The sequence below is a fragment of the Trachymyrmex septentrionalis genome, unplaced genomic scaffold (genome assembly GCF_001594115.1).
Source record: "Trachymyrmex septentrionalis isolate Tsep2-gDNA-1 unplaced genomic scaffold, Tsep1.0 scaffold8, whole genome shotgun sequence".
Taxonomy (NCBI): domain Eukaryota; kingdom Metazoa; phylum Arthropoda; class Insecta; order Hymenoptera; family Formicidae; genus Trachymyrmex; species Trachymyrmex septentrionalis.
In genome coordinates this window covers 1,828,907-1,847,838 of record NW_017305987.1, presented here as the reverse complement: position 1 = coordinate 1,847,838, position 18,932 = coordinate 1,828,907, and the positions used below count along the sequence as shown (strand labels likewise).

Sequence of the window (18,932 nt, the reverse complement as noted above, 5' to 3'; positions counted from 1 at the left end):
CAATATCTATAGAAAACGCATTTTACAAACATGAATAATATATAAATAAAAGCATTACATTTATGACAAATTTTACAATTTTTTACACATGTACACAAATAAAACTACATAAATAAAAAGATAATCTGCATGAATATTCATAGCCTTTATTTACAAGATATAATACGATTATCTATAAATTATTTACCTTTATTTTGATTAGTTAATTAAATGACAAATTATTTTTCTGAAATCATAATATTAACGTAAATGTATCAAAATGTTTATACTTATAGACGTATCTCTAACACAAACACTACATGCCATATATTATCAAAATTATCGAAAAGGGATCATAATTCGTCTTTGTGTAGTAAGTTTTATAAATGGGAGAAAATATGTATCTACCGAAGTGCCTTTCAAGAAATATCTACTTGCATAGGTTGTATAATCTTCTAAACATAATTTAGATTCCAGCGAACTTATATTTTCATGTGACAATAAATTTATAACACCTGGAGGTATTTCACATCTCGAAAACATGTCATAATATGATGACGGATTACAGAAGTTTGCATCAAATATTACAATGACAGAGTTGCCACTAATTAAAATTTGCATCAATCGAAAAAACAAAATGTTTTCATTTTCCTCTCTAAGTATGATAATAACACCTAATGGCTTACGAGTAAACAATATTTCTGTCATTTTATTTTCAATGTATCCTTGTATATTTTCGAAGAGATATGGAAATTTTATCCATCTTTCTACTATAGTTGCTATTATAACTTTTCTAAAAATGAAAAACGAAAAGATAGTTGCTAATAAGTTATCAAGAATAAACGAATAAATATATATATATATATATATATATGTATATGTGTATATAAACGATATAGTATAGATATATATAAAAACTGTTTTCGATAACTTTATTTACCCAGTAAGTTTTAATATGGGCATAAATTTAGATAATATTTGTATTCTAGCATTAATAGACATATTACTCCAAGTTTTGAATCCTTTCTTAGCAGATTGATAGCATTTTTTTATATCGGACCTGTAATAACCATATATACATTAATTGATTAAAAGTTTAATATATGTTTTCTCAATTTTTTTAAATTTAAGTAAAGATTATAATATTTTCAGTTAAATTAAAAAAGCTAATAAAATTTAAAGCTTAAGAAAACGTGTGCATTCTTACTGTGTTGCATTTGCCCATAGACTGTCATTATGTTTCCAATACATGCCCTTTATGGGTTTTTGCCAAGCACCATCATAAAAAAGATTACCAACAGAAATATCGTTTATTTTTACAACAGATGATAAATGTACTAAATTCGTACTGGATTCTTGATTTTGATTAATTGATTCATTTTGGTAAATAATATTACTCATCATAAATTCATTATTTAGATGATGTAAAGATAGGTGTTTATAAATCCAAAGTAGAGTACCACCACCGAAATCCATATATGTATTTATGAATACTATGTCATTCTGAATAATTATGAAATAGAAAAAAAATTTTAATAAAATTCAAAATAATTCTCGGCAACATATGTCTTTAAATAATTTAAATAATATACATTGATAGATAATGCTAAATTCTTCGCAGCTACAATATCTTCCGACCATATGGATACTATATTTATTACATGGAAGAGAAAGTCATTACATGGAAGAAATTGAATATCTTTCACTGATTGAAATGTATCAATAGTTATGGATAATTCAGAACGATAATGCTTCATAAGCCATACAAATTTCTCGTTCACTCGTTCTTGCACCCGTATTTTATGTAAAGGAAAGTGGTCTGTTATTATTAAACAATTAATAACTGCATACAAGTCCGAATCTTCTAAGATTATCATTTCATTCCTTGTATAAGATTCGCCTGTATAAATACATTTTATATAAAAAATTTTAATTATACAACAAAAACATATTTTTATAAATAATACACATTAAACAATACACAATGGGCATTTTCCAGCAAGAGACAGATGACACAGTGAGTATATATAGATCCAGTGAATCATTTTATCTTTGTTTATCATTGGCGAATAATAAGGCTGAAACAATTTTTTACAATATCAACTGTCTTTGGAAAACGTCCAATATGAATAAATATTTTTTTGTTACCGTGTATTAGAATTGACCTTATTTCATTATAAATGTTTCTAATATTCTGTGATATATCTCTAAAAAATATAGAAAAAGATATTAGAAAAATATAATATATTAATTTTAATATAAAAATTCCTCGATAAATAAGTATGAGAATAACTACTATTAGTGAAGAAAATTTTTTATATATAGTTACATGAGACAATCTAGAAAAAATGAATGCATGACAGATCCTGTACATATTGTGATGAGTGTAATGATTAACAAACTGGGTATGTCCTTCAAATCATAATCTATAAAAACAAAAAAGTACATAGAAGTTATAAAACTTTCATAAATAATCAATTTAATACGTTCATTATTATGCTATCTGTTATTCTTACTTATCAGAAAAAAAAACTAAAAATACAATTGCAATCGCTCGTTAAGGAACTGCTAAATGTTTAAGGATTATCTGAAGAGAGCTTAATAAGAAACCGAAACATGTAATGTCTATGCTCATTTAAATTTAAATTAAATCTTATTGTACTTTATTAATGTAACACTTTTAGTTATTAATATTTTTTGACTCTTATATATCCTTTATAATAATCATTTAAATTGTAAAAATACAAATAACATAAATAATGATATTTTTCAATTGCAAATGTGAAAATAATATTGTAGCTACCAAAACTTATTATTAATTTGTTAGCGACTATGTCAGAGTACTTAGTTAAATAGTGTAAAATAGTAGTAATCACATCTATGTGTTTAAAAATACATGAAAAAAACGGCATGTTCTGATGTAATGTCTCTGCTAGTATCTGCAGTCTGTGCAAAAATGAAAACATTAAAACTATCAACATTAAAACTATGAAAGCAACTTCTATTTTATTCCATTTTAAAATTCTATCTTTATTTACCTCTTTGGTATATTATCGTCAGATTTAAACCTACACCTACGTATCGTATCAAATATATCATTTAGCTTTTTAAGTAGTTCCTAAAAATACGAACATAAAGTAGCATTATATGTTACATACAAAAAATGGAGATTCTTTTAGCAATATAATATTAAATCTTAAAAATTATCAACAATGCATTATTATACACTGCACATATCAATACTCACTTTTTCTTTTTTATCATCATAATTTAGATTAGTATAATATTTATTTAAAATTTCCACTTGCTCCATTAATGCTAATTTAATTCTATAATTTGTAAGAAGAAAGTAAAATTACATTCGATCGATATCTTTTTATGAAACAACACAAATTTATAAAACAAAAAGAGTTTTGGAATTTCTAGAAAATATAATATTCAGATTTAAGAAGTAGGGAACGAATCACATATTGTTTACAGTCATATGTGACATTCGCAGCATGAGGACATCCATGTCTAAACATCTCAATATATAATATAAGGGACACGTTCAAGCAACAAACACGTTACAACGTTCCTAAAAAATGTTACTGAAATGTCCCAAAATGTTTTTTGCTTATTGGGGAAATTTTTTCAATAAAGTTTATTAAGAAATAATTCATCTGCTCCTTTTATGTTTTCTCTCTCGAATTTTTGCCATTCGTAAAATAAAACATTCATTAAGGAATAAATCTCGATTTTTTAATCACATCTAAAAATCATTATCATAACAAAGAACATTTCTCATATATTTTATATCTCATAATATACAATATTTTTTACTACCTATCACATTATCTCATATATAATATTTTTAGAAATTCGTTATATTTTAAATATATGAGCATTTTTGGAAAAGTATATATTGTTAAATTCTCTAGATTTCGTAAGTTTACTTTAGAAATTATAGAACAAGAAATTTCAGAATATTTTAGAGTTCACAAATTATGTATAAAATTCTAGAAAAAATAATATAATATATAGTTTTCCTCAGTACATATCTTCTATTTCAATTAATATAAAAAATCTGAGAAATTTTCTAAGAAGGTATAAAATTATACAAAAATTCTGAAAAATCCTGAAATTTAAATACAAATTCTAAAAAATTAAACAATTAAAAAAAAATTGTATTAGAGAAAAACTATATGAACATGTTCGAACGACGCGGTTCGAAACACGGAAGTAATTAAAGATCGGACGATGTGTTATTGGCCAAGTTAACAGAAAGAACAAACTCAATTGGACATATCATGTTGCTATTATCTTTTCGAAAATGTAGAAATATTCGCAGACAGACAGATTGATAAAATATACTTTTTCGATAAGTCTAGAATTGATAATTTATGAAAAAATCGGAGCAATGGGGAAATGTATATCGTATGACGCAAGATATCGGAGAATACAAAAAACAAATGGCTTTTTCAAAATCATCGAAGTTAATAAAGAAAAATTTTTCGAGGAGAAACGATGAGAATTATGATCTACAATGGGCAGTAGTAGTAGTGAAACTAATGGATTAAAGGTACTTTTTCATGCTAATGCTTACTTTTAGCTCAAAGCAGATCACGTGATAAAAATTAATCAATATTAAGCGTCAGTTTCGATCACATGATATTTTGACGCTAAAAATAAGCGAGTGTATAGCAATTGCATATAAGCCAATTACAGCACTAAAAAAGAAAAATAAAAAAAAATTCCCTAAACAGAAGTCGCTGTGATTGGGCAATTGCTACGGAGTGCAAATGAACTATTCCTAAAATAAGCGCCGAGGATCAGCATGAAAAGACACCTTTAGGAGTAGAACCTTTAGGAGTAGACTCAGAAATTGAGTAATCATAGATTATCCTCCATGAATATACCATATGACTATACACTGTGTGGTCTACAATGGCAGTATCAAACACGCTTTCTATAATAAGCCATTAGTCATAAATCATAAGTTAGAAGTTGGAAATTGATGATTATGGTTGGTCAATTTCCAACTTCTAACTTATGATTTATGACTAATGGTTTATTATAGAATGGCCATTATTGATAGAATGCATATTATTCTCAGATTCTTCGTCCTGTTGATAACCTTGTTGAAAATTTTCTCAGGTCCGGCCATTGCCGGCCATCTTCGATAGACAGGGAGCATAGATGGGGAGCACAAAAAAATTTTGTCAATGATGTATATACTTTAAATTAGAGCTCCTCTAAGGAACTCTACTTTAAATAGATCTGTTTGTTAAATTTGTTTTTTCGTGCTCTCCTCTTATGTGATATTCTAAGTACCTCTCGAAATTACATATGTATGCCGCTTATTCAATTTGCAAATAAAGAACCGACAAAAGATTATTTTATAACACGCCATACTGCAAGTTTGATGAGGCACGATAATGAAAATTTTTTAATGAATGAAAATTAACGAATGAAAATTATTTTAGATTATTTATAGATTAGAAAAAGACCGTGTATGTCGGTATCGTATTTATTTGTCTTACTCCAAACACATAGTATGTACATATGTAGTATCAGTGCGAATGTTTTTACACGTTACCACATAATGCTAGTCATAAATCTTCTTTGTGAGAATATAATATGTTGAACGTTACATTTCTAACACGTGTAATAAAAATACACTTGCACTTACATGCAACATTCAAGAGAAATGATAAATTACGTGAGCTAACCTTTTCGTACTGTGTGCATCACATTCGAAAGAGACAGTCACATTCATCTCCAGCCGGTGGTCCCTGGAATGTATTGTTTTTCGGAACGAGTAACTTTTCTCTGGAAAGCTTACGAAACTTGTATAACGAATAGTTAGTACCAGTTTTACTGATAGTTTATTTGTAAATTTTATTTAATAGGTAATTAAATATTATAATAGAATAAATGTGAAAATGTGAAATATACTTATAAAATTGTTCTTTTGTTTTAATTTACAGCAGAGCCAAGAAACTCTGTCGATTAGAAGTCGTATCAGTGTGTAAAGGGAAAAAGAATGTTGTTGTACAGTATGCAGAAGAGAAGGGAATCATTGTTAATGAATGGCCCCTTGAAAACAATCCACAGGATTTTCATATTGGGATAGTTGTCGCCTTTGGCCATCTGATACCATTAAATATTATAAATTCTTTTCCACTGTAAGTCACTTTATTTATTCACATGTGTTCTACCTCTTTATCCACAGTCTATAAATTGTTATAATATTATTAATATATCTATTTTTTGTCACAGTGGTATGTTAAATGTTCATAATAGTCTATTGCCACGATGGAGAGGAGCAGCTCCAGATATTTATACCTTAATGAAAGGAGACACACAGACAGGAATTACAATCATGAGGATAGCAGAAAAGTAAAGCCTTTTAAAAATTTGTTTCTTAATATTGTTTTTGAAAGCTCAGCACATAGTTTAAAGCGCCTATTTTCTCTTGCTTGTATTTTCTTTTTATTGTTTTCAGTGATAGAAGATCTTAGTCATATTTTGTTTATATTAATATATAATAATGAGGTTTTACTTTTTTCTAAAAGATTTTATAGATATTATGTGCATATTTCATTGTTTTTCCAATTTTTTAGTTGATAAAGAAACATAGTCATTTGCTTTCAAGTTTTATTGGTAGAAGAATGAATATTACAATCTTAATATTATTTCGATTGCACCATTTAGATCGATAGATGGTTCTTTATTACTTCTATGTTACTGCAGGTTTGACACTGGAGACATAGTAACACAGGAAAAGATAGATATTCATGCAGATGAAACTCGACCAGAATTAAATATGAAATTAGCAAAGCTGGGTGCGAATGTTCTGATTGATGTGATAGGAAAATTACCACAGGTATTATCTTCTTCGAGGCCTCAGGGAAAATTGGGTGTAACATATGGTAATTTGTCTTTGCTCCTATACTAAGTGACAAAATACATTAATGTTTTAACTACTTAAATTATTTCTTGACGATTACATTTTGTAGCACCTAAAGTTGCATCAAAGACCTCTTTAGTGAAATGGGACGAGATGACGGCGAAGAACGTTTATGATCTGCAGCGTGCTCTTCTAGGATTGTACCCATTAAAAACCAAGTTTGATGGCGTGACTATAAAATTGTTGGATGTCCGGCAGACGTCGAAACCGGAAGATGGAAGAAATGTGGATATACCAGGTAATTAATCATTATTCCTGCATGATTCGCTGTGATACTAAGTAAGTACCAAGGATTGGAAACAGTTTATTCCTAGGAAGAAAATGAATTATCTGAAAATATAATTATTGTATATTTGAAGATGAGATGTGCATGATTAATGTGGTAAGCCTCTTCCAGGTTTCGCAAGATATGATCGGAAAAGTAATGCGTTAGTTGTGACATGTAAAGGACCAAGTTGGATCTCAACAACGAAAGTAATTGTGAAAAGTCATTCAGTTATGAGTGCATTGCAATTTAGAAATGGATTTATACGGGGCAGAAAGAAAGATTGGATATTATTTCAGAGTAATGTTACATAATCTATAGCGCTGCTTCTGACATCAATGCTATTCTTTTGTAAATGTATATGACAATTTCATTGAGAAACAGATAATGAATATTAAATTTTTATTTACTACACACAATAGTAAAATTTAATTTAGAATGTACAAAATGTAATATTAACGCAGTGACTACTGTGAGAATAATAAATTATTTATCATATATGTCAATGTTTCTTTAAATACTGAATACGATGAATTGCTTTTTGCTCATTTCTGATGATTTTGCATGTAAAATAATATCAAAGTTCTTGTCTCATGCGAAAATATTCTTTTGTATATTCCTTTTATTTCTCTCTTTATATATAATAATTTATTTAATATCTAATAATTTATTTTAATATCTTTTATCGTAGAATTCCTATATAAAACTACAAAGCATTACGAAAAAAATCAGTAAAAGAAATAACGAGAAATAAGTAGCGTGAACTAATGCTAAATTTCAAATAAATCAGTTTTAAGTGGAATTGCAGTAGATTTTCGTAGAATTCATTTTTCTTTAAATTACAGCAAAGTTTCTCTCTTCTGTGTTCTCGTGTCTTACAAACAGGGACTCTGACCGAAATTACATTATGGATTAAAATTTCGGCTGGTTGTTACTTTGGCTGGTCCGAGAATACTCAACTTTCAATTTCGGTGTCGATTCCAGTTCTTTTGAATTTCCGGTGATAACTATGACCGTTATGATTATATAATTACCGAATACAGAAACTGAAAAGGACCGAAATCCAGCCGGACTCGGTTAACTGTAAAAAAAAGTTGGATTTAGTCTCGGACCGTTATCCGAATCGAATTTTTCGGTCTGAGTCCCTGCTTACAAAAAAAAAAAAACAGAATAACACTGAATGTCTTATTTATATAAACGTAGAATTGGAGCTGCAGATAGAAAATTGTTGATATTAAGTCTCAGTTTCAGAGGCCTGAAATGAAAGAAATATTTTTACTATAAAAGTCTCTTTCTTTTATTATGTTTAATATGCCAATGATATATCCACATTGACAATAAGCGGAAGACACAAAATGAAGTTCAGAATGCTTCAAGATATCATTCTATTTTGCTGTACATCACAAAAAAATAAAAATAAATATAATAATTTAATTTACATTGGATAAAAAATTTTTTGTTCCCCTGTAATATTAATTTTTAAATTTTTGTAAGATGATATATCTATCTTTTCTATTTGATTCACCTCGAGAAAATCAATTTATTCATGTATAGATTAAAGTACTTTATATTTTGTCATAACTTTAGTTTATTGCTCTACTATCAATGTATGTGTTTCTATTGTCAATGTATGTGCAATTAGTTTTCTCTTAATTAAATGTTGGATAGAAAAAGAGAAATTATTATCTATATTATAACTACGTTATAAAAAATAATTTCTTTTACACACATTGTAGTGCTATTTAAAAACTTCTATAAGTGTATATAGAGACAAAATAGAAAGTACATCAATCTAATATTAAAAAATATTGGTGTCAGTGTAAAAATTTATGAACTTACACTAGGATCGCAGTCGGCACAGTGCCACGAATATCCTCTCCTTTTCGGAGACTTTTTCACAGGAGGATCTAAGCACGTGAAGTGATAGCATTTCTTACATTCGTCACACCTGCAAGAATTAAATACACGACAAAGAATCGTCATAATAATATTTCACAATTTTAACGTCTATAATTTTAAGATTCCAATTATCATTTGTTGTAATACTAACATAACGAGATTTTGGTTGGTGCCGGGAGTATCACAGACGTTACATTGTGTCATAAGGTCCGTATCTTTCCCTCTCTTCGTTCCCGTTGACAGTCGACCACTGCTATTCACAGATACATTTATTGGAGGTACATTTGCAGCCGGAGGTGGCACAGGTGGTGGTGGCAATGTAATTTCAGTACTCGAAGTGGCCACAAACATTTGCGGGCTCGATTCCGAGTCTGTGTGTCCTTCCGGTCGACGAATTGGTTTTATCTATATTTAATTAATGTTATTAATGTTCAAATCAACGTAGTGATAAAATAAAGTGGAAAAATAATAGATACTTTTATTGTAATCCTTCTATGAATCTCTGGTTGGCTTTGAATTTCTGGATTTTCTATATCTAAACTTTTTCTTTTATGTTTTCTTTTTCTCTGTTTGATTCCAGTTATCGGATCTGGAGAATATCTTTTATGCTTCTCCCTAAGAAATATTGAGTATTTATATGTATATTAAATAATTTAATACTGATTTGCACAAATACGATGAACATATAAATTATTTCTTCCGATCATTTCGCACCCTCTCCTTTTTTTCCCACTTCTTTGAGAAATCACTTCCGTTCCATCCGCAGAAGCTACCATGTATTCTGGTGAACCTTCTCTTACGGTGATATTATTAACAGATTGTTGATTGTATACCGACTCAGATACTTGCGTAGGTTCTACGGTTGACGGTTGCGGTCCCACTGGTTTAATAGTTAGCTGTTAAAATGTTAGGTATAAAATTATAGCTATATTTTATACCTATACTAACCCTAGAGTTAAATCTTCATTTATTTATAAAATAAGTATAATATAAACAGTAGTAGAGTAGTAATATCATATTATCAAAATACCTTTGGTGTTGTATGCGTGTCAGGAGTAGTAATGTTTGTTACATTACTGACAGAATTTTTTGATGTGGTAGGCGTGTTTGGTATCATGGCTGCTTGCACTTCCTGTGGTGGTGTAGGCGTCGAGTTGGCCTCATCCTTACAATGTCTTAATTTACGTGGTGCCGATGTATCCACACGTTCCACTTCTGATCCTGAGGATTCCTTATCGCATTCGGAACATTGCCTGCAAATTGCAACATTAAAAAGTTTAATGAAACAATTAAAATGTCAAACATTTGTTTTCCTACATACCATCCCATTTGTCTCGTTTTCTTAGGCATCCGTGCCAAGGGTGGGCTTAAACAAGATAGATGATAGTGCAAATGGCACGTGTCGCATTTAGCGAGAAGATGTTGATTAGTCGAACGTCTACAAATGCCGCATTGATGTCGTAAAGTCGTTAGCTCACTTTTGTGATTTTGTTCTTGCGCTTGGCTGCTCAACACTCTACCCTCACGTATACCTTCAGCACCTTTACCCACAGGGAGTGGAAATCCAACACCCATCTTCAAGGCAGCTGCTGTAGGCACACCTAAGCCTGTACCTGTAGAAAGCTCTTCGTGTACTAATTGCGTTTAAAGATTTAAACTCTATAACTTACCAAGCGTGGGTGCTATTCTTGGCTTTACAAGATCGGCGATCGATGGCAGAGGTTTCACGAAACCGGCGAATTTAAGTACTTGATGATACAAATCGATTTTTTCTTTCAATGTCACGTTCACTCTAATCTGTTCCTCATTATCCTTCATCACTTCGTCGTATTTTCTATCAAGTCTCTGTTGTTCATTTAATAACTGTGAGTTAATGTCAAGAAGTTCTTGCAATCGTCTCTTCATTGATGTTACGCGTAAGTTGCGATCCAAATAATAACCAATAAATTCTACGCTGAAAGCGGGAGCAATATGCCATTTTTTCCTAACATCTACTAACGCCACCAGTTGAGACTCTTGTGCTTCCAGGGCAGCCGTATCAACACCCATTAGTTCGGCTTTTCGTGCCAATTGACGGCAAGCGGAAGCAGATGTAGTTAATAAACGTGGCATCTTTTGCGTAGGTACTATAATTAATATCTATTTAGAAATGTATTTAAGAATATATATATATTTATTAGGAAATATTATTAAAACTTACCCCATGGTGGCGGACGCGATGCTTTGTGAGCTAAATATTTGTGTCTGTGCTTGGCCAATTTTCTTTGAATTCTACGTTGTTCATCTGAATCTAAATGATTAGGTTGCTTCAAAATCTGTTGCCGATACTGTGCACGCATTTGTAAAGCTAGCCAATTACGCCTACGTCTACGAACGAGGGATTTATCAGAATGCAATTTGCAATGTGCATAAAATGGATCAGCTTGATCGACTTCTTCACTGTGTGCTTCGGATAATAAACCATCTCTTTGTGCACTATAAAAATGATGATATCTCGTATTTTATATTTGTAGTACACACAAATTGTGACAAATAATAATCTTCAAATGTATTGTTAATAAAAGTATTACCAAGTTACATGAAAATATGTGTGACACATTCCAGCATCACATTCAATGCATACACCGGTACGTGCGTAACACGAATCTTCACATAAAGAACATGTTTTTGCACCCCATTTACTATATGCCATTTCAAATAGTGTCACGCTTGACAAACGATCGACCTAAGATACATACATATTTAAATTAGTATAATATTTAGAAATTATAAATATAAAAAATCACGTAGAACAAGATTTACTTACTTCACCAAAAGCGACACCAGGCACGTATAGAGCACACACTAAATGAACCCATTTTCCGACATCTGTTTCTTTAAAAATTCCACCCTTATTAGGACAGAGTTCACACGATGGATCTTCAATTCCTGCGCTACAGGCTTCGCAGAACCATGGTGCCGATTGGCATAAAGAATCAGTGCTTGAAAAACTTTCTACGTCAGATACGCCGTAACAGCCTAAAATTTGATTTTTGTTTGTAAAACATAAATAAAAAAAAACAGGTATATTTATGTTTTTATTTAATGTACCTTCATGAACACTGACTCCACAACCATCACATTCTACAATTTCGTTTATATCATCACTCCTGTCTCCTAAGCAACCACAGCAAATTAGTACTTTATTTAGTTTATCATCAAGAGGCGCACCCTTCAGAGCTTGTTGACGAGCTTGCTCGATCACATCTCCCACAGTTAAGCCAGTACCGTCTTTTCCTCTCAATAATGGATCTTCCAATGAATCGTCAGATTCTTCAGATGCATCTTCTTCTTCTATAAAAACATATATTGTACAACCATTGTTTACTAAATTTAATAAGTTTCTTTATTTCTTTGTGTATTATTTTTACAACAAAGCCTACTTTCACATTAATATTTTATAATATGTATTTTATAATTTGCTTTTTGTTTCTTTCCATGTGATCAACATATACAAATACAAAATGATAAAAAAGTATGATTGCAAAGTTTTATGCACTTGGAGGGGGTTTTATGTTTATTAAATTTTATCAGTAAAATATATTAAAAAAAACCAAACTCTAGAATGTTAGCTATATCTTAATAAATATCAAAAATAATAACAAAATTTGACCACCTTCAGTTTTGATACAATCTTTAAGGTGCTACAACAATAGTATTTTTCCATGCATAATTCTTTTAGGTAGTTAATAGAGCAGTCTTCAACTCATCAACTGATGACAATCTTTTAATTCAGAAACTTTTTAATAAATAAGACGTACATAACACTCTAATTTATTTTTTTTTCTTAAATTAAGCCTATCTAACACTTTGCTCATGAGCTGAAACGCTTCCATCTCTTCGCCGTCTTGGTAGAGCGAGACGGAGCAAAAATAAAGATAGACGTCAAGATTCCATCTGAATTCAGATTTGTTCAGCGTCATAGAAATCTGGTCATTATCAGTTATTATAAAAATCATTGATGATCAGATTAAAGGTCAAAACATTTGATTAAATTTTTGCGTATCATAGACAGGGATAATAAACAAAATAAAAATACCTACTATAATTGCAAATTAAGAAATGATCTCTCTTTTGGCTCCTTCTTTCTATGATGCTTAGACAGACTTGAATTCAGGCAAAATTTTGGCATTTATTCTTTATTATTTTCATTCCGTCTCACTCTACTGAGACAGCGGAGAGGAAGTGTTTCAGTCCGCAAGCAAATTATTGGACAGGCCTGTTTTAAATATATGTTGCTATTCACAAGCTGATATTGTCATCAACTTGTTATCTAGGTAATGATTTGGGCTGTATCTAGAAATTATCCAGATGCAGTCAGGGATCATTTATTTATCACTAGGTATGCTTTCCAGCAAGAAACACCGTGTAATAGATATAATGTGACAGTGTAATATAGTGATCATTTCATCTTTGTTTAACATTGATAAAATAAAGATATAATGATGCACTATATGTTACACTGTGTCTCTCTTTTTTACTGGAAAATACCCTACATAATTTTATCCTTGTTTAACACTCAGTAAACAACAAGGATAAATAATATCTGGGTGCATTTAGGTAAAATTTCTGAACACAGCTTTGTAGTCAAACCTTTTTTTGACCCTGTATTATATAAAATACTTCGTACTCGCAGCATCAATAATACTAGCTTACCTTTTCCATCGTTAGAATCTACAGAATCATCATCTGATTCTTCGCAATGATCCTCGATTCTAAAATCACTATCATCTGAGCTCTCACCAAGATCAAAGTCAATCAAAGACTGTTGTGCTGATTCAACCGGTTTTACCCTTCTCTTCTTGGGGTCTCTTTCAACTGCAAAGAGTAGTAAGATTGATTTTTGCTAAATATCTAAATGTATTTCAAGAAAACATTGGTCGGTGTATATTAGCCCAAAGCTAATACGCAGAAATATTTAATAATTAATAACGCAAAGGAAGCCATATTGAATTGATATTTTTATAAAAAAGAAATGTATAATACAGGCAGTTTTAGGTTATGTTTGCTTAATTTCTCTAAACATACATGTGCTGGTCATGATGATCTTATAGTATCTCAGGAAAACTTTTATCAAAATCGGAGTAATTCTTCGCACAACCTATCTACACCCTTTTAAATCAAATATTCCAACGTATTAGTGCAACTACATTTTTTGGAAAGTCCCTCCGTCAAACACACCATTCGCAAAACCACGGGTGATACGGGTACGCGCGCGCGTTCTATTACCGATAATACGTTAGGTTAATTTTACGTGTCAGCAAATGAGGTTGCCATAATAATAAAGTACTTGATTATGGTTATTATTATGCATTCACAAAGGACAAACCGGCTTGTTATTATCATAACGCTGACGTAGATTTAATAATGTATCGATTGCAATAATAACGGTAATGACAGAACTACGAATAAACATCCATATACGCGCGCGCGCGCGCGCAAGAGAGAGAGAGATAGAGAGAGAGAGAGAATATCACCCACAGAGTACCCACACTACAGTTTATAAATACAATGGATATTAATAAATCTACTTGTAGGACATGTAATTGTTTCAATGCATTTAGTACAATGCATTAATTAAATTATACAACTAATATTGTTTAGAATGTTTGCTTAATAATTTGAACAGTAAATTCACGATAGATTAGATCATAATAGTAACAAATCATGGAACAGAATAGAAGACAAAATAGAAGAATAAATATTATATAGAAAAAAAGAAACTTACTTAAATATTGAAAATAGTACTTAATACAGTATAAAAGAGATCCGCTCAGCTAATTCAAATTATCCACAAATAATTGGATCTTATCTTAATTCATAAGAAACATAAATACAATATGAATACACTGTACTCATGTTTAATCATTGAAAATTATGTATCTATTTGATGTAAGTGTTGAAATAATCTGCAAATTGTTCTTTTGGTTTCCTTCTAGATTATATCATTTTCTACTTAATAGATCTTGATAGACAGCTCGTAAAACAAAGCAATTTTCGCTTGACTTCGGTTTTCGAATCTGACAGTGGCAAGAAGAAATTCATGGGATTTCAGATATGCGAACTATTCTGTACACCATCGACTCCAATGTTACTCGCGGGCCGGCGCGACATGATCCCTAAGTACCGCATCTACGGAACACAATTACGGGAATTATTCGCGTACAATATCGGCACAACTCACTCATTGTTTTGTACAGAAATCCGACGTCGTCGTCCTGTGACATTTCTTCGTCACGAACACTGTACACCAGGTGGAACGGAACAGCCTCCGGTTCCTCCTTGAAAAGTATTTACGCAGCGTTCAGCTTCCCTCGGATATTCACCGTCTCGAGAGCAAGTCAAAGTTCGCAGGGATATCGAATGATAGCAGAGAAGTGGAATTGTTGTCTCACCCGGCGTTGATCCTGATCACAACGGCGTCCATACATCCGACGACGCGGCGCCGATGCGCCATGTTGCACGAATCCTTCCGCGGGAAGTTCAATCTTTTTCACGCACAGGAAAAAAAACTTATGCTAATAACATTTGTTATTTTTGCACTATATACTGAGAGGTCTGGATACTGTATTATTATAACATCCATAGTAAAGAAAGGAGTATTGAGAGGATGAGAAGTAGCAGAATTTAATTTTCCACTTTACTGTATGCTAATTATAAAATCCTTGTGCAGCCTTGAACTTTCATCCTTTCCGTTCTACGCGAGATTGATCTGTCTGCGAAAAAAAGATATTAGAATCGCAAATTCAACATGCATGGATTAATCTATAAATATCTACTGTAAGTCAATTACAAAACGTATTTATACATAGAGAAAAAAATGATGTGTATTAAGAGCATGTGTATATATATATATATCAATAAATATATTTCTTATCAATCTTGAAGCTAATAAAGAAGCATTTTCAGTATTACGACATGTTTATCGTCGCTATATTGGCAGCACTAATACACTGAATTTAGCTGAGCATCTGCATTAGAATAAAAATAATACAGTGCCGAAGTGTCATTGAAATTCAGCTGATTGCGATTAAAATCATGCAGAAATGCATAGGTATGTATTTCCCGTTACATAAGAGTACCTTCGATGTTAAATTATAGAAACGTGGCGAGCAAATCTAAGGGATATCGCGATTTGACTCGTCAATACCGATTTATACCCACTCAAGAAATTCAATTTCGGCAGGTAAGAATGCAAGTACAATAATTTTTTTTTTATTGATATGAATATTTTCAGAATTCAATTAAATTGCCTATAATTCAGTGCTACTTTTTTAAAGAATTTTCAGAGAATTGTTTTTAGAAATACACAAAATCTTTGGGGCTACATAATATATATTTTGTTTGCCTAAAAAGATAGAAAATATGATTTTATATTTAATTTCTTTTCCGTGTAGGTTATTTTTATTTTCTGCATCCCAAATAAATAATTCGTAGAAACTTTGAGCCGCAGGTTGCGTATCACTGGCTTAAATTCAATTAAAAGATACATACATTAAGAATAAAACATATTGCGCATTATATTCAATATTCGAGAACAATTAAAATTACATTATTTTGTTCAAAATGTGTTTGCGCATCGGACCTGTTATTACAAATTAAACCCCAGAAATTAATTTTGAAATGTATAGCCAGAAACATATTTAATAATATATTATATATTTAAATGTATCAAATAAATTTCTCATTAAGATGTATCTAATAAACGAACATGTTCATTAAAATGAATCTAATAAAGGAGTATGTTCATTAAACATTTATCGATATATTTATACCAGTACGTTGGCGGCACTGACACACCGAAGTAGCCGCGCGCTCAAATTTAAAGCAAATCGAAAGTAACCATTACCGCTACTGAAGCGCCATTCGAGTTCACGCTATGGTGTGTTATCCCTTCCACTATGATTCACGCCGTTTACGGTTCGAAAGGCGAGACGGGCGGAAAAAGTTTCGTGATTAAAATTGTGCAAAAGTGCACGCGCGTTTCTCGGTTTCGCGGTTAATTCGTCGTTAAGGTAGAAACAAGCGGAAAAATCGTCCAGGAATTGAAATCTGACTCATAAACGCCGATTTGAATTACTAAATGAGTGGTATGTATGATATATATTAAAAGCAACGCAGAACAACACATATGTACTTTGTGGAATTTGAAAGAAAAATTTATTTCGCATTCTCTTATCTCTTTAAGAGTGGTAAATTACAATAATGATCATTGTTTCTAATTTTTAACAGATAGTCGCTTAATTTGATTGAGACAAATCGGAAGTGATCTGATGTTGCTGAGACATTATTTTGATTTATGCATGTTTAAAAGCAGGTGAACAAAACGAGCGTGAACATTTCCCGTTGGAAATTGCACAAAAGGGCAATTGCGTTTCTTCCGTTTATGGGGTTCATGATGATAGAAGCGAGCGGAAAAGTCATCGTCGGGAATTGCGATCTAGCTCGTGAACGTCAATTCGAGTCGCTAAATGAGTGGGTATAATATATATTCTTCTCCTACGTAGATATTCGTTGAAGTACGAATTGGAAATCTACATTAAGAGCAACGTATACGTAGGGTAAAGTTGCCGAAATCGTACTTTTTACTTAAAAACTATGAAGAATATTCTTAGGTTTTTTTACAGCGCAATAAACTGTACTCTTTTCCCTTTCTTATATAATTTTTTAATAATTTTTTTGCGCTATTATAATATTTAAAATGAGGATTTTTTCAGTATGGTAACAAGAAAATTTTGTTGCCTAAATCGCACCATACCGATATTCCTCATTTAAAACATTATAATAATGCAAAAAATTAAAAAATTATATAAGGGAAGGAAAAAATTGTATTTTATTATGTTGTTAAAAACTTAAGAATATATTTTTCATAATTTCTAAAATACATGACAATTTCAAGAAGTAAGTTAAGGAGTTTCTACATGAAACAAAATAAACATTTCATAGATTTACAATATACATTTCTACATAATAATAAATGGCATAAAAATGTAAGAAATGGAAAAATATTAGATAACGTGCGATTTAAGAAGTTAAATTGTTGTGCGATTTTGAAAAGTAGAGTATTTTTTATTTATTTTACTTTTATTTATTTTATCTATATAAAAAAATGTAAAGCAAACTTTAATCCTATTAATTTAATTTTAATAATAATTTTAATCATGACAAATGGTCAAGACTGAGGCTATTAAACTTACATCTTCTGTAATTCTGTTATGAAATACGTTAAAAAATAGCAATTACTACGCTATTACGATTTTTTAATTTATGTAAATAACACTCCTGTTGCACTTTATGTCACGAGTAACGAGTAATAATAGAGTACCATATAGTTCTTAAATAACTCGTAAGAAAGTATATGAATACAATAATTGAATTTTTAAGCGAAATAGTGCGATTTGAGAGCCAGTACGATTTCGGCAACTTTACGCTATTTTTACTTGTAGAATTTGAAAAAAATGTTTTTCATGTTCTTTTTACAGGCTATAAATTACAATAATGATCATTGTCTCCAATTTTCAGATAGTCGCGTTATTCGATCGAGACGAATCGGAAGTAACTCAATGTTGCCGAGGTACCATTTTGATTCACGCACGTTCACAAAAGCAGGAATGAGCGTGAACATTTCTTGTTAAGAATTGCGTGAAAGGGCAACTATGTTTCTCCCGTTTATGTGGCTCATACGTCATTAAAATAGAGGCGAGTGGGAAAGTTATCGTCAGAATATCGCAAGCTTGTGAACACCGATTTGAATCACATTACTTTGCTAAATAGACAAGTATGTATATTTTTTTATAC

At 30.9% G+C, this 18,932-nt stretch overlaps 3 protein-coding genes across 4 annotated transcripts; 1 reads left to right on the top strand and 2 right to left on the bottom strand.

The window, feature by feature from the left end:
* Nucleotides 1-318: 318 nt before the first annotated feature.
* LOC108754391 lies at nucleotides 319-1,736 on the bottom strand. Its single transcript, XM_018496644.1, has 5 exons — nucleotides 1,572-1,736; nucleotides 1,377-1,482; nucleotides 1,187-1,334; nucleotides 920-1,039; nucleotides 319-772 (listed from the first exon to the last, which is right to left on the bottom strand). The coding sequence occupies exons 1-5, from the start codon at nucleotides 1,734-1,736 to the stop codon at nucleotides 319-321; spliced, it is 993 nt and encodes a 330-aa protein (XP_018352146.1).
* A 3,680-nt stretch (nucleotides 1,737-5,416) lies between these two features.
* On the top strand, nucleotides 5,417-7,603 carry LOC108754556 (methionyl-tRNA formyltransferase, mitochondrial). The gene is made up of 6 exons (XM_018496966.1): nucleotides 5,417-5,822; nucleotides 5,949-6,146; nucleotides 6,241-6,360; nucleotides 6,715-6,893; nucleotides 6,981-7,169; nucleotides 7,329-7,603. Exons 1-6 carry the CDS (start codon nucleotides 5,599-5,601, stop codon nucleotides 7,508-7,510), a joined length of 1,092 nt encoding a protein of 363 aa, XP_018352468.1. The 5' UTR covers nucleotides 5,417-5,598; the 3' UTR covers nucleotides 7,511-7,603.
* Nucleotides 7,604-8,217: 614 nt separating this feature from the next.
* On the bottom strand, nucleotides 8,218-15,527 carry LOC108754555 (PHD finger protein 14). Of its 2 annotated transcripts, none has more exons than XM_018496963.1 (14): nucleotides 15,319-15,527; nucleotides 13,791-13,952; nucleotides 12,186-12,428; nucleotides 11,902-12,113; nucleotides 11,666-11,820; nucleotides 11,296-11,570; nucleotides 10,766-11,221; nucleotides 10,417-10,708; nucleotides 10,126-10,348; nucleotides 9,810-9,991; nucleotides 9,572-9,710; nucleotides 9,247-9,500; nucleotides 9,036-9,144; nucleotides 8,218-8,451 (listed from the first exon to the last, which is right to left on the bottom strand). In XM_018496963.1, exons 1-14 carry the CDS (start codon nucleotides 15,359-15,361, stop codon nucleotides 8,431-8,433), a joined length of 2,766 nt encoding a protein of 921 aa, XP_018352465.1. In that variant the 5' UTR covers nucleotides 15,362-15,527; the 3' UTR covers nucleotides 8,218-8,430. The 2 variants fall into 2 exon arrangements, with proteins under 2 accessions (XP_018352465.1, XP_018352467.1); XM_018496965.1 differs by having other exon boundaries at nucleotides 12,186-12,425.
* Nucleotides 15,528-18,932: the final 3,405 nt, after the last annotated feature.